General features: G+C 40.8%; 1 protein-coding gene across 1 annotated transcript in view; it reads right to left on the reverse strand.

The window, feature by feature from the left end:
* Nucleotides 1–618: 618 nt before the first annotated feature.
* mvb12bb (multivesicular body subunit 12Bb) overlaps nt 619–16083 on the reverse strand; it is a 34359-nt gene continuing 18894 nt past the window's right edge. The window contains exons 7-9 of the mRNA XM_052068061.1: nt 7072–7127; nt 5707–5766; nt 619–911 (exon numbers count right to left, since the gene is read on the reverse strand). Coding sequence (XP_051924021.1) covers nt 870–911; nt 5707–5766; nt 7072–7127 — 158 coding nt within the window. The 3' untranslated portion in view covers nt 619–869. The remainder of the gene's footprint in view (nt 912–5706; nt 5767–7071; nt 7128–16083) is intronic.

Genomic DNA, 16083 nt, shown 5'->3' on the forward strand with positions numbered 1-16083 from the left:
TCAAAATTTAGAGAACAAAAAATAAAATATTGTTATATATTCCTAAATGAAATGCTTCTCATTTTGCTTGGAGCCAATTAAAACGTTTCCTCAAGTGTATGAAGCTAATATTGCATGCTAGCATGCATAATAATTCTGTTCATATACATATGTTGCTATCACCAAATGTCAGATTAAAAAAAAATCTATATGTTTGTAAAACAAAGCATTTGACATGATATGGGGTGAGTCAATGTCAGTGTTGTGTAAGTTATTGATGAGTGGTATTGATAAGTTCACCAACAGTTGAACACTTTCTATGGGACTGCGGGCAGAGGCATGCAGTGTGTCACAAGTGACATGTTTTAATATTTGAATGATTTTGTGTTGAAGAGTGTTGACTTTGTTGACGTGTCACGGCAGTGAAGTGCGGGCCTCTGGGGTAAAGGCTCAGTGCCTCAGAGCTCTGCTCCTTCGTTCTGCACACTGCATGATGAACTTTGTGATGGAAATAGATCACATGGGTCTGCATGTTCTCCCAAAAATATGTCTGTTTGTCGTGAGTTTTGGTCCCTCCGAGGCAACCAACTGCTGTCAAATGTCAAAGTCTCAGCCATTTTAAGAAAATACACATATTAATTGCATATTAATTGGCTTTATTTTTAGGATTCCACTACAGTCTCATCAAATTAAAAAAAAACAACAACATGAGAATTTGTTTTACAAAGTCCCAGTGTCAAACATAATTGAATCTAAACAGTTTGAACACAGTACAAAGCCAAGTTTTTACACAAATAATGTAGCACGTTATGTTTTCGTTTTTAATCACTTGTTTATGTTGCTTTTGTCCACCAGTATGGTCCATCATGTTGGAGGAATCCAGAGGGATGTTATGCAACAATGCTTCGCTCTGCGCTGAAGTTGTAGTGAAACTGTGAGGAGCAAAGACACACTTGTGGTGAACACGTATTGCTGAAGAGATCAAGTGCTTGAATGCACGTTTCCACTCAAATCTGAAGTGCCAAAATACTGTCCACAACTATAATAGCAGACAAGGCATATTTTTATTTACATTTGAGTCATTTCAACAGTACAGCATTTCGAATAGAAAATGGGAGGAAAAACGTTTTACTGCCCCCTTCTGGTGACTACACTACACTCAGTGTTTCCCAAACTTGCCTGAGTCAAGATACATACTGGACTCTATTTCCATTAGAAAAATCTCACGGGAACACCACCAAGCAAAACTGTCACCAAAAAAAAAAAAAAAAATGTAGGCCTAACATCATCTTGTTTTGATTCACTTGCAAATGGAACTATTCAATATGAAATATGGGCCTGTGTCGTTGGATACAAAGCTGATATGTACTTGCTGGAGGCCATGCCATAATAAAAGCAACATAAATGGAAGGAGGATTTAATTGTTTTTCCCGTCACAAAACGTCTGTCATAGATCGTTGAACACCGATACAATATTTGGCACTGATAAATACATTTTAGGCCATTCAATTAAAGATGTAATGAGTGAATTTCTGCACACCAGAATTGATTTCATGTCACAGCTCAGTAGTTGGGAATCATTGCTCTTTAAAGCAGGGGTGTCAAACTCATTTCACATTGTGGGCCACATACGGCCTTGGTAGATGTCAAGTGAGTCGGGCCATTAAAACTTTACCAGACTCTGCTATAAATAACCAACAGAATATGTCTTTCCTTTGTTTTGGTGAAGCGCAAGAACATTCGGAATATGTTGAAATTTAATGAACATATCTTTTACAAAACGTTTACGATAATAATAATACGTTTTATTTGTGGGTGCCTTTCTAAGCACTCAAGGACACCTTACAACAATTTCATGAAGCACCTTAGATTTCTTTAGACAAATGTGCAATTTACTTTTATCATTCATATATATGCATTGCAACTGATCCCACTGATTGTACAACGACAAAACTTAAACAAGTAATTGGTATTGAAAAATATAGTAATACATTTTTAGATTAAACAAGATTTATAAAGAAAGGAATTTTTAAACCATTTACACGTGCATATAAAATCTAAATGTAATCCCTTCCTACACCTTACAAACTAAGGAGAGTGCTATTAAATGTGTAAAGAATAAGGTATTCGCATGTCTTTGATAGCATCTGCTGTGTTGGGTCTGTCTCAGTGACAGACTGAGACTGCTGTTGTCTTCTACTCTGATCAAAACCCTAGCAGATACGCAATAAATTGCATTTTATTAAAAATATTAATTCCGTGCCTTTTATGCATTTTCTCACTTTTAAATGATCCCACGGGCCGTATGTTTGACACCCCTGCAAGTATAAAGGAACAAGTTGTAGTTAACCCTCGAGAAGCCACAGGGTCAAATTTGGCCCCGATAACTGCTGCTACTCAAATGCTACCCTTAAATCCCAAAGGGTGAAATTTGGCCCCAATCCTAAATTAAGATTAAAGCATTGAATATTTGAAAATACATATATTTTGGTGTTCAGTGAAAATAGCAGTCATTTAATGTATAATTCATTATTTATCAAAAAAGAAAAGGGTTCTTGGGTTCTCCAGGGTTGAGTTAAAATGACACCAATTAAACATTAAAGGCCACAATTCTATTGCGCAAATATAAATGACTGAGAAGGAATATACACATAACACAAACCACACGAAATTCTCATATATATGTAAAACATTCAAGCTAAACTAGCATTCTTAAACATGCTACAGAGCGTTTGAACTCTGCGGTGAACGTTGAGCGGTTTCCTCAAACAGTTGTACTACTGCATTTAAACACCAGAGAGCGCTGTAAGATCACTGGAATAAACGACCCAGCACTCTAAGAAAAACAAGCGTGCACATTGGCTCATTGAATTGCAGGTTCTCTCAAAACAGGTCATATTCCGATTTTCATCAACTTGACGGACCTGTCACATATCACAACCCTGTTAGTGGGGCCATGCAGGCCCCCACCACACGAGAATTCAGTTTCAACAGCTGGCACACCGAATAAATAATTCCAGTAAGTATATGTATGTATGAATGTATGTAGCCCATGTATTCAGATGTGGGTGAGTGTGTGGATGATGGATGGGGGAATGGGGTGTTATCGGGGCGAGCATGTATCAATGTCTGCCAGTTTTACACATGGGCTGCTGACAGGACAGTGACACACTAGAACATGGGCGGCAGTCGCCCAGACGAGCCCAGCTTCATTTCCTGTTCCTGCTCCATTGCCAAAAATATGTGACATGTTGTCTTCATTAATTCCACCTCGATTTGGAGTTCTCCCTCTCACACCACACGCACACTGTGTACCTCAGTGCTTCTTCTCGGCAATCACACATTGGAAGAAACGTGCACAAACACACAAACGCTAACTCCCAAAGCAATACTGAAAGGCCATCATGTATAGGTGCTAATGAAAATCCTGTCATGTGTGCGCGCAAACACACACACACACACACACACACACGCACACACACACACACACACACACACACACACACGCACACACACACACTCTTCTCTATCTTCACACATTTCATATATTAAAATCATTAAGCTGGCCACCGCCAACATTTTTCAGCAGAGCAAACCACATAAAGACGTCACTTTAAATTGTGTACTAATTAACACTTAAAAAGACACAAATTAGATATGCGTGGCTAAGAGCAATTATAATATCCGCAAGTTTTGCCAGTCATTTGGGAAATGAAAAGACTGCCTAATTGCTGGAACCAACAACATTGCAGGCATAGCTTAAGTGATGCCTGTTAGGAAATGGTCTTATCTACAACTGCGGCTGCGGTCTTCGATATGAAGTCAGAGAGCCCATCATTTTCAAGCATCCATAACTTCAATGGGGTTAGATATCAGGCAACATGGCACTTTTTTAAGGGACATGATGTACGTACTAACAGTAATACCTTCTGGATGAGAAAAAAAAAAAAAACGACTGAGCATTCTGAAACTGGTAGCAGTGGTTTTTCAGTCAAATACTCTGTTTTTTCTTCAGGATTCACGTACATGGCAGCAATATAATGAGACAACATCTCTGAAAACAAGTACCGAGTTTACTTGAGTGGAAGTGAACCAAATGCACATTGGCATTTGATAATTAACCCATTTAATCCACCGGTCACATTTGGGAAGGACAACAATGATTAAATTTACAGGGCTCTGAAATTTTTTATTACTGATTTCTTAAAAGGGCTACCAATGACACCTGATTTTTTCTTTTAAATGTCTGGGGGGGGAAAATGGGATTGAATGGGTTAACACAATTACCTCCATCAAGAGATTTTGCAAAGCAGGATTATGCAAAACAATATTTAGTCCAAATTCATGGAACGTGTTGGAGACGAGGAGAAGGAGTCCAGGGATATACCGCTAAATGTGGATGTTTGGCCTATTGTTCCAGTGAGGGCATTTTAATAACGTTTACACAATTTCACTGTGAATAATGGATGCCTGCTATTGAAGGAAATCGAGAATATAAAGTTTTGGATTTTGAAGGCACTGATTCAAAGCAGGATTGTTTGGCCTTGATGGAGATTTGCGCTCTTCTGATGCTATTCTAGTTTCTGATGATAAGCACCATTTGCGTTATGTTTTGTAAAAGTCTCACTAATGATATGGCTCTCCTGCTTGTGTAGATATCATCCTGGGATAGTAAAAGGAGGCGAGAGAAGTAAAAATAACACAATTGTGAGGCATGCTTCCACTTGCAAACTAATTATCAAGCTAAGCTGCGACTTCATCCTCATCGGCCAGGCCCCGCCATTAATCTTGTGCTGTCGTCCACTTCACTAAATCCAGCGTGTTACACTATCTCACATTTACTTCATCAGCTCCAGTGCGGCTGTAATTAATGATTTCTCATGCCCTTCCCTTCCCCAGCTCAGCTCACCATGTGTCCGCCTGCTAATCACACCCGCTGAACAGCAAAGGAGGAGGCAAGGGAGTGACGAGTATAGAGGAAGGAGAGGATGGAGCAGACAGGATGAGCAACCAGGTTGGCCTCACAAGCACGCACAAACACATGCGCGCACACGCATGCACAGTTAATGCCTACTATGACAGTGAGCTTCAATCAGATGACCGTATGACAGGATGGCAACTGTGTGATTTGGATAGTTTGTGACAGAACACAGAGGCAGAGTGCAGAACAGACACCTGGTTTGATGAGGGAGTGTTTGCTCTGTAACACATCTCAAACCCAACAGCACCTGTTCTTTTACAGTGGTCTGTCACTTCCTGCCACTTCAGATACCACGGCACCGTGCTAATGAGAGAGAAGGTGGGGGGTATTGTCCCTCCATTTAAAGCACACCCATATACTGCACAACACACACACACACACAGGATCTTAATTCTTGCTGGCGACAGTGTGGAGAAGAAATTGAGGGTGTTCTCTGCCCGGGCTCATGTTCTTCGGGGCACTGATTGGGAACTAAAAGAAGATCAAAACCTCAAGAACCTACAAGATGCTTGATTGAACTGTTTGGGAGAAGAATTGGGGAATAAAAGTCAAGGGCTTTGGAACAGTAGACAAAGCTTTTAAGAGGGAACGGCTGCCGAGCCAGGGCATGCTTTTATTCAATTGGGGCTTAGTGGAGCCAAAAGGGTCTCGCTGTCTCAGACACTTAATTACAAGCCCAAGACTGTTTGCTTTGCATTCTGGGCCAGCGGCGGCAGCTGCAGCCGAGCGTTGCAGCCTCTACTCACTTCCTCCTCGATCTCTGCCAGGGATTTGATCGTAATGCCCATTAAATTGACTTGCTGCATCTGAAATCAAATGCATGGAGAGGAGGGAGAAGGGAAGGGAAAGAAAAAAAAAGCACAAAGAACATGGCGGTTAGGCTCATGGCTAAGTAAGCATGTTTAAAATCTTTAATCCTCTCCCTCTGTGTCAATACGAACCGGCTATGGTGACAACCGATGCCAGGCAGCCAAATGGACTGCATTGAGCCAGCGCTGCCTGAGTGCATGCATTCATCACTCAGGGTGAGTGAAAGGAAAGAACAGCGGTCAAAGGGATAGCTGGAAAAAGAAATGTGAAAGAAAGGAGTATGGATGAGAAGAATTTAAAGGGCAGTGGAGGAATGGGGGAGAGAAAAAGACAATCCAGAAGCAAAGAAAGTGAAGTCAAGTAGGAGAAGGCAGGAATGGAAAGACTGGGAAGTGCAGTGGAAAGACGAAGGAGACGGGGAAAGTGAGAGAAAGTTTTCGTAAAAGAGATGAGAAGTACATTCGGTGGACAAAGAGGAATGAGACCCCCGGTTCTCATGAGGCCCCCGTGATGGTTACTATACACAAAGACAGATGTTTACATTTATGGGTTTATGTCTGTATGAGGGCGGCCCGGTAGTCCAGTAGTTAGCACGTCGGCTTCACAGTGCAGAGGTACCGGGTTCGATTCCAGCTCCGGCCTCCCTGTGTGGAGTTTGCATGTTCTCCCCGGGCCTGCGTGGGTTTTCTCCGGGTGCTCCGGTTTCCTCCCACAATACAAAAACATGCATGGCAGGCTGAGTGAACACTCTAAATTGTCCCTCGGTGATGGTTGTTCGTCTCTGTGTGCGCTGCGATTGGTTGGCAACTGGTTCAGGGTGTCCCCAGCCTACTGCCCAAAGACAGCTGGGATAGGCTCCAGCACCCCCCGCGACCCTCGTGAGGATCAAGCGGTTCGGAAAATGGATGGCTGGATGTCTGTATGAATGCACTGAGAGTTGAGAATGAATGTGATACGGTGTGAAGTATAAGTTTCGTCTGTATCAATGTGACTATGACTGAACTGCCCGCTAACTCCTCACGACCTCTCACAACCTGGCATTTTACTGCTTACAGAACATGGATGTATGAATTTCATGGTACGGTACATAAAGTTGTTTTCAAACTTTTTTTCCAGCTCCAGTCACTTAAATTCTAGATCAGTGCAAATTAATTGGGTGGTTTCTAAAACAAAACAAAACAAAACAAAAAAAAAAACCTACAACATACAGGTCTTCAAACTTTGGCTTGGCTACGGCTGTGGTTATAATTACATTAGCGTACACAATATTATCATTTTTAACACGTCTGGTATGATTTTACCTCTTTTGATGTATCCTGGAATCGCTGAGTGATCCCAAAGGGCACATCGACCATGGCTGTAAAAAACAAGAAAAAAGTACTTTTGAAATGTGACTTTTTGCACCAAAAATGACAATTTTTTGTTCATTATTTTAAGAGTTTGAATAAAACCGTACGTGGCATAATGAAGCAACAAAGCTATCAACATCTCCAGGCTCCCTGGCACCTCCCCTCCCACCAGACAAGATGAAAGCCTTTCTTCGTCTTTGCTTCTCTCATCCAACGCAGCCCTTCCCAACCCTCTTCCACTTTAATTACTCTTGATTATTCCTGATTTTGTCTTGTCAGAAAGATGTTCACCTCACAAAGACACACTTACACCCGGCACAGAAAAATTGAAAGAAGAAAGACAAAACGCCGGATATCAAATTTGCATGAAAATAAGACACAGCATTCAGGCCACAAAAAAAGGTAGATTGAAATGAGGACTTGCCAAAAGGACGCTGGTATAATTAGCATTTGACCAAACAAACGAGCTTCAACAGAGCTATAATTAAGCAGGCCTGTAATTAAGTGTATGCCCTTTATCATAATGATCGTGGTTAAAATGGTGTGATGGCTGCCAGTTGATTATTAATGGTGTAACCCAGTACTGCCGGAGCCCTGCACTGGAATCAAGGTGTCACCACTGTCAGGCTAGAGTACAGGACTTTGTTGATACAAAAAAACATTAGGGCACACATTAACACGAGGTGACAAGAGATACAAAGCTTCTCGTTTCAGGCTGAAACCACAGCTGCTTGGCCTCATTAAGAAGAACCTCCCCCCCCCCCCAAAAAAAAAAAAATCTGGAGCTTCCAACACTTTCCGCAAAGTGCTTTGACAGGGGCCCCCAAATATCAGGGGGGTGAACTTCCAACTAACATTTAGAAGCGTAAACTGAAGCTGCTCCTGATTTATGGTTTCGAAGCTTGCGGTCGTTTTTAGGAAATTCTAAATTGTGCCTCTCTTTAACAGTGAAATCACTTGCTTTGGTTCTTTGGTCGGGGAACGATGCCATCTTTGTAATCTAAGAATGACACTGGGCAGCCCAATAGCGGGTAAGCTTGCTTATATTTTGGGCTGTACTGTAATAACACTTAAAAAAAAAAACTGTGAAAGAACCCAGACTGTAAAAACGGAACCATGATACAGGTGGGGTTTACTGTAGTTATATCGTACATAATGGTTTTATCATGTAATGTTTACAGAATATTTTGCTACCGTATTTACACATTAATAATATGTCTGAATATGCACATTTTCTTCTTCAGTCTAAACACTTGACAAAGCCAGGTATAAAATCTTTACTTTATTAAGCCTATGTGGATAAGTAACAGGCAACAGCTTTACAGAGAGGATTTCAGGCATTTAGATTTTTATGCCGTTTAAAAGCTTCTGGCTCAGAGTATTAAAAACACGAAAGAAATTATGAGCTATTTATTTGCAGCATTTGCATGGCAGTTACATTCATATTTATGCTCATACTTTTTTCTTTGTTTCATTGTACGACAATATATAATACACTGTATTACACACAATATTCGTCATGGGATTTGTGTGTATACTGTATGTAATCATATTTTGACTTGGAAAAAAAACTGCCAATAAGAAATGATCTTTGTATCGGTATGGTGTCGCTGAAATTGCAAGAGAAAGTGTTGGTATCATATCGGATGCAAAAGATGAGGTATCGCTCATCACTTGTTGGTATGATGACTGTTCATCAAAAAGAAAATAAAACCAAGCAAATACACTTGTATGACTACTGTCACTGGGAGCAGAGAGCGGGAGTGAATACATTTGAATCAATAGGTGGCCACGGAGTACTGCGATTGCAGCGGCTGATGGAGCTGTGTGCCGTGGACAGATGGCTGCCCGGCACCGAAGGCTAGGGACTTTCCTTATTGCATTTAAATCGGGTCTCACTTTGTATTCCACCACCATCGATACTAGTGGGTCCATCTTACATCCAGATGAATGAAAATGTGTTGAAGATGACTTGGTGTTAAAAAACGGCTATCTGCACCACGGTGAAATCTAACACAAAGGGCAAAAGTAATGTAAATACAATCTTCTGGCTAGGGACTCCATTATAAAGCATGTTGGAGCCACTCAAATGGCCAGGCTACGGTCCATTAGCTCATGTTTATCGCAGGATGGAAGGATTGGGTGGTTACTTGGCATGTGGAGTATGCGAGGGTAGTCAATAGGAGTCAGCTCAGATTTTTGGTGCAGTGACTGTGATGATGGTGAGGATCATGGCGGCGAGTGCAGAGGTGGCGTTAAGTAAGGAGGACCCTGTGGCTTGAGTGATTGTGGTGTAAAGAACGAAGTCAGCACAGGCCCCGTGTGGATCATTGCCTTATTAATGGCTCCGTCAGGTGCGATGAGCAATGGCTGCATTGTCATCTCCAATCCCTGGGCACAGATGAATGGCTGTTTCAGGGCGGGAAGGGCTCCCTCGTACGCCAGGTGGAGCACTAATCCTTCACCCTTCCGTTGCTGAAGTCACCCAGGACTTTAGCAACGGCATACATTGCCTTTCCGGCGCTCCCGTAGACACAGCCGTACACACATGCTAACATACACACTTTATAGTGTTGCACTCAGACACTGACTGATGGGAAAATGGGCGTGCTTGATCGAGCATGAACCATATAACCTGAACCGCTTCTTACGGGAAAAGCTTTCGGAATGTTGATGAACTTTTATTTTACACTTCACTAATCCAGCTCAACTGCATTGATTTCTGTCTCGTAGCTTTTCCACAGTAATTCTGACTTGACCCTGAATTAGATCAAAAAGTAAAGGATCTGTTTTTCTGTTTGTTTTTCGTTCTCATGAGGCAAGGCCAAAACAAGCCACACTTAAATGGGTGTTCAAAATGGACCTTGCATTACTCGGCCGTTTTCATTCTTCCCCGTTATGAAAAAAAATAAATAAATAATATAGTGCCTTGGCATTGAGGTTTAATTTTTTGCTTGACCACTCTTAAAACTCAAGACACTTTTATCTCAAATCATCTTTCACCACTGCAATGAATGGGAATCCCATTAATCTGTTGCGACCTCCCATAAAAACAAGTAGAAATGTCACGAATTGCATGATGGTAGTTGCAGGACCCCAAACAGGGAGGCAGGGAGGAGCCGTGTGGACTGACTGAGATGTATTTAACAAAAATGTAAACAGGAGTACACTGGAAAAACATTAATAACAAGTAATCAAACAAAGTCCTGGAAATCACAAGGCGCCAATATAAAATCCGTGACAGGAGCGGAGCACACAGGCACTCACATACTCACAACTCACAACCAAGGCTGACAGAACTCAGGGAACGAAATCCAAGCAAAGTGACGAGACAACGAGGAACACCTGGACAAGACACAAAGGGTTGAGGGAGCCGATTGGTTCAACACAAGGGACACTGATGACGAGAACAGGTGGTGACAAAAAGGGCACATGAAACAAAACCAAACGTAACCAGACAGAAACATAAGAATGTTGTTGTTTTTTTGAGTCAGATAAATAGCTACACCAGAGCATTATATATTATAAAAGCATAGAATGGTGACATAATTATATGCAATTGAAAATAATTAAAGCACTTTTGTCACATTTTCTCCTTTAATATATGTGTTGCAATGCTCCTTGTGTTGTGTGCGCCTTGACCAGGGAGCAGAAAGACATTTGGATACACCACACTGGAGAATCAGCTCCTCTCTCAGCTTCTTTTATTTATTTATTCAATATTAGTTGTTCTTCACAGAGAGTAAACAATATACACCTGTGAATATTGCTGTTTTAACTTTCTATGTGCTGCTCCATGGTTTGTGTTCATATATCAACACCATCACTTAATGCTAATTGTTTGCTGATGTGCCTCAGGTGTTTCCAAATTTATGTTAGCATTAAACTAGATACGGCTGTGTAGTTGTTAAAAACACTGTACATGTCTTTGTTTGATTTGTAGTTTGGCAATACATTTTGGATAAGAATTGTAAAAAAACTGTTTGAATCCTCTTTTTATAAAAAGCAAAAAAAAAAAAAAATACAGTTAATTTAACCAATGTGTATGCTTGCTCTGGAATTCACGGTTTCACTTATGTACAATTTTGTTTTTCAAACCTTTTTTCTTCCCAGGTATTTGAACATTTTTTTCCCCATTTCATAACCCCCCCTACCAATCCCCACCGGTTTTCTGAAAACAATATTCTGTATTCTAGGTCCAATTGTTTAGAGTCGGCTAATTGCTGCTTGTTGCGAAATGAGTTGCGTCACCTGTCACAGCAAAATATCGGCCAATTGACAGCTCGTATCTAGAGCAACTTGTAAGTGGAGTCATTCGTATCTCAAGACACCTCTTGAGTGGCAAATGTTCACACACTACTGTTAGTGTACTTGTTATAGTACTGTGTTGGTGTAAGTTTGGGAGAAAGTCCCAATTTGAAGAAAAACAATGTTTCAAAGGTATACTGTTAGCGCCCTGAAAGTGTTGTCATGCATGTTACATGAGACAAATTTACAAGTAAAGCTACTCAGAAAAGATATTTATTTTATTCAAACAACGTGACGCGGACCGCTCTCCATGTGTAGCCTGGCTCGACAATGTACAATGACAGTCTGACTCTCAATTTGAGGTGGATTCTTTTTGCAGACCATGGAAATGCTATTTTAGTTCCAGAGCTGGCTCTCTGTCACCTTTGCAGATAATGGTGAGTAGAGGCAAAGGAAGCTGGAAGAGGACCCCCCATGCCCACTCACAGCCCTTAGCTGTACTCTGACATGAGAAATAGTGCCCAGGCCTGACAGCATATCGGAGACGTATTGTAGTTTATTTTGTCGCCCGAGCATGCCATCTGTGCCATTCCAATGGAGGGTGTGGGCGCAGGCTGCTGAGAAACGGAGAGGGTGCCAGGCTTCGGGTCCCTCAGTAGCTCCGCAGCCACGGCAGGTCATTAGTCAAATTGCCTAATGAGAGAGAATACAAATGGCGCTCTACCCTGACAGGAGGAATTTTGGAGGTGTCAGAGCTCCTGACCCATACTACGAGAACAGATGATAGCTCGTTGCTATTTTCAGAATCTTTTAATGACTATATAGCTCTTTGCAATCCATTATTTTTTATTGTATCAATTCACTGTTTTCATCTTAGCAGAATACTGTGGCATTCTCTTTCAAAATCAGAAGTCTATCTACTGAATGAATTATTCATTTTACTCAATGTTATTTATTTGTTTGTTTGGAGCATCAGTTAGCATTCGAAAATGCATATGATTGCACTCCGATTAATATTCATTAATTTTTTTGTGGGGGTGAGGTAATACATTTGTGTTTTTTCTGACTTTATTTTGGAGCGGGTGCACACAAATATTTTTTATTTTGTCAGGTGGCTGAACCCAATAAAATAATCTTGATTTAGTTATATTTTTAATTAGATCTATAGTCTACTCAAAACATATGATAGGGATGCAACTGATTTTGTTTTGTGCAACCACTTGACAAAATAAAATTGAGAAAATTCAACACACAGCATTTTTTCAGTGTAAGCTTTTGTCAGGAAACTGATTGGGAGAAATGACACTGGGTGACATACAGTAACTACTGCTATAAAATGAATGAGATTTATGTACTTTGATTAATTGCACTTCTTATTGTCGTATTTAGTTTCGATTGATGTGTTATGAAGCAAAATAAACAAAAGAAATAAATAGCAACATGGACATTCACACTCACAACTTAAGTCACAAATTCAAATTCCCAAATGAGAATTTCAACTTGCTACCTGAGATACGCAAAGAGATATCTGATGTGGAATGACCCACTTACCTTGCCATGTGAGACACACATTTCTAAAAATTGGCATGGAGGAAGGGAGCCAGGAAGCAGTCCCAGTTGGACTCTGGCCCATCAATCTTCTAGAAAGTGGGCAGAGCCAGTAATACCGATGGTGAGTTCATTGCTCAGAGGATAACGGTAAATTGGGTAACTCGAAAACTAAGCACTAATTGTGCTTAAAAAATAAACAAAAAACAAACAAAGAAACAATAAAAACTGAGAAAATGCATTCATTTCACATAAACAAAAGCAGAATACTACACTTGGAAACATTTTTCAATCTGGGAGATCCCCTGTCCCTGGCTCGCTGTTATGACATTAAACGGACTACCAGACTTTAATCAGCAATCAGCAACACTGTGTCCGTTCCGACGCTGCCGTGGCACTGCACCGATCCCCAGCTGTGGCTGCTGGTAAATGTGCAGCTGAATGTCTGTATAAATGGCCAGCGCCTCTCTGGACAAGTGTAAAAGCTGGCAGATTGCTGACAGCAAATTGCATATGCCGGATGGGACACAGCAGAAGGCACAATTACACAAATCCCCTCTTAATTAGCAGTTTTGGGGGCAAACTAACCAGTAATGATGCAAGGAATGTGGCGGGCTCCAGAAAGCCTAACAAGAAAGTTCTTCTAATGGTGAACAATTGCTCATGTGTTTCTCGTTCCCCTGAATGAGTGTATGATGCGCGAGCCCTTTTGATACCCGGTTTGGCCTGCTCTCGACAACCCTGAGCACTCAGTGAGCAACTTGCCCTGTGCACTGTGGAACAGCAGGACCTGCATGCTTGTGGTTGGCATTATTAAGTTCTCCGTGCTCACAGTACCACGCAATGTAATGTGGCATCTCATGCGGTGAGTAATGAACGGTGCCAGAGTGGTAGCAGGAGGGATGACGGCCAAAGTGGCCTCTTTGGCAGCCACTAACCTGGGCATGCACCAATTTATCATCCCGTAGAACCGATCCACCAATGCAGTGCTGTCATTTGCCATTAATTATGTAAATAAGAACATGACTTTCCTCCAGCATAAACTGGCAACACTTATTAATATTGATAGACAATTAAGTTTTCTGAACACTGTTCATTGAAAGCTGTAGTCGAACAAAATCTTGATAGAGGCACGGCAGTGTCTTTAGCTGTGTTTGAACTTCTTAACAGCAGATTTTGACACCACCCAAAGAACTCAATATAACTTCTGAGATTGTGTTTTTTTTCAGGGCGAGTTCATCCTTTTGCTCTCATTGTGCTTCCAAATGCACACCAAAGTATGTATTAGAAAATCATTCATTACACATTGAACAAGTCAGCAGAGGCATTAAAAGATCTTTAGGGCATATTTGATCATAAATCTCCTTTAACAATATTTAATGACTGGACTTTGTGAATTATTTTTTATCAAGTTCTAATTAGATGTGTGATAACAAACCCTGCTGTACACAAGGCAAATGAGGAAGCCTTGAAAGGCCCATTCATTGAGGCTCTCCGTGTCTGGACACCGCAACTAATGGAGCTCTGCTTCTATCTCTGGGATGGATGCAAAGCGCTGAGGGATGAGGCTCTGGAGTCCATCAAGGTCGGCAAACCTTAGAGGCATTTAAACGTCAGTTAAATGCCATTTGATTGTTAAAAGGGACCTAAACGCCGATGGTCCATTACTCATGAATGGGCAAGTTAAAAAAAATAAAATAAGAGAAAAAACAACAACAACCAAGATTCATATATGATTGGTGCACAAATTGTTATTGGGACCATAAAACCAAAATTGTTCAGGTTTTTCATAAATTTTACAGTCCTACCTCGTTACGACATAACGAATCTATGACGTACAGTATAATGCAGTACTAACATTTATAAACATAAAAACATGAACATGCAATACTGCGTGAACATGTCAATTACAAACACGTGTGTACAGTATGAAGAAAAAATGATTTTATAAGATATGAAACAAACACCTTTGGCGTTCCTACTTCCTCTCTGAAAACATTCAGTCAGCAAATGAAAAGTGCCTTTTCCCGTTCAGGATGTACAATTTACTTTCAATCTGTTGCCCTCGAACTCCGCCAAATCGTCGACTTTGCCAATTAGTTGCCTCGGCTGAGCTACATTTAGGAGACTCCCTTTCGCAAGTGAGAAACGATTTCAGCCTTCACAGACAGTGAGATTTGCTTCCGTTTACATGTTTTCAGACGACATGCTTAGTGGTCTATAGATTGTGATTGAGTAGATTGTGCCATGCCTCAGTGAGCAGAACGTACAACAATGTACTTCGTTCAGTAGAGTTGCTAAGCAACGGAAGGGAATCCCGCACTGTATATTTTGTTCATAAGCAAGATTGCGTTGGCATTTAGCTTTGCATGGTTAGTTGTAACGAAGGCCTTTTCACTATTTTGTGGGAGAAATCTGGTTGGTATGATGATGTTTAAGTTATAAAGGTGTTTGTTGTATGCAAAATCGGCAAATGGAAAAGGAATTACGTGAAAATGGGACTTTGAAATGTGAATGTTTCAGGGGAAATGTTGTAAACTGGATACGTTGAAAAGAGGGTCTACTGTCGTTAGTTCAAACTTAATTAGACATTCTTACATTTTCAACTATAATTTCACATTTTACAATACAATTTTTTGAAACAATAAAGGAACATAGGCCATACAATAGTGTTTTTTAGCGAGCATCAAATTTCATCCAACCATTGCACACAATGCTGAGTGGTGACGTGAGTGTCAACGTAACATAAGAGTCTTACTGAGTTGCTTCACCAACATTGCAAGGTCACAGAACTGTGCGAATCACAGATAACAATGGGATGTTACTCTCCTCATAAGAAAGCCTTCAAGAAATATTTTGCCATTTTAATGCATAAAGATTCAATAATAATCCATGATTTTGTAAATCAGTGTTGTGCGTAACCATTCATTCAATGCAAGCGCGATTGTCTGACCGAATGACTCTCTGCTTTGCCTTTTTCTGACCAGGGAAATTAAGAGGCAAAAGTTGGACTTTGAGAGAGTTGAGTTCTTTTCATGTCTTGATGTAAGCTCTGGCTTTACTTCAGACACCAAGACTGTTTTCATAGAAATCCCATTCCATCGAAACAAAAAGCGCAGCCGTAAATCTGCCCATACCTCCCCCATAACACTCCCATAAATGATTCGT

The sequence above is a fragment of the Hippocampus zosterae genome, chromosome 6, assembly GCF_025434085.1.
Source record: "Hippocampus zosterae strain Florida chromosome 6, ASM2543408v3, whole genome shotgun sequence".
Classification (NCBI taxonomy): Eukaryota; Metazoa; Chordata; class Actinopteri; order Syngnathiformes; family Syngnathidae; genus Hippocampus; species Hippocampus zosterae.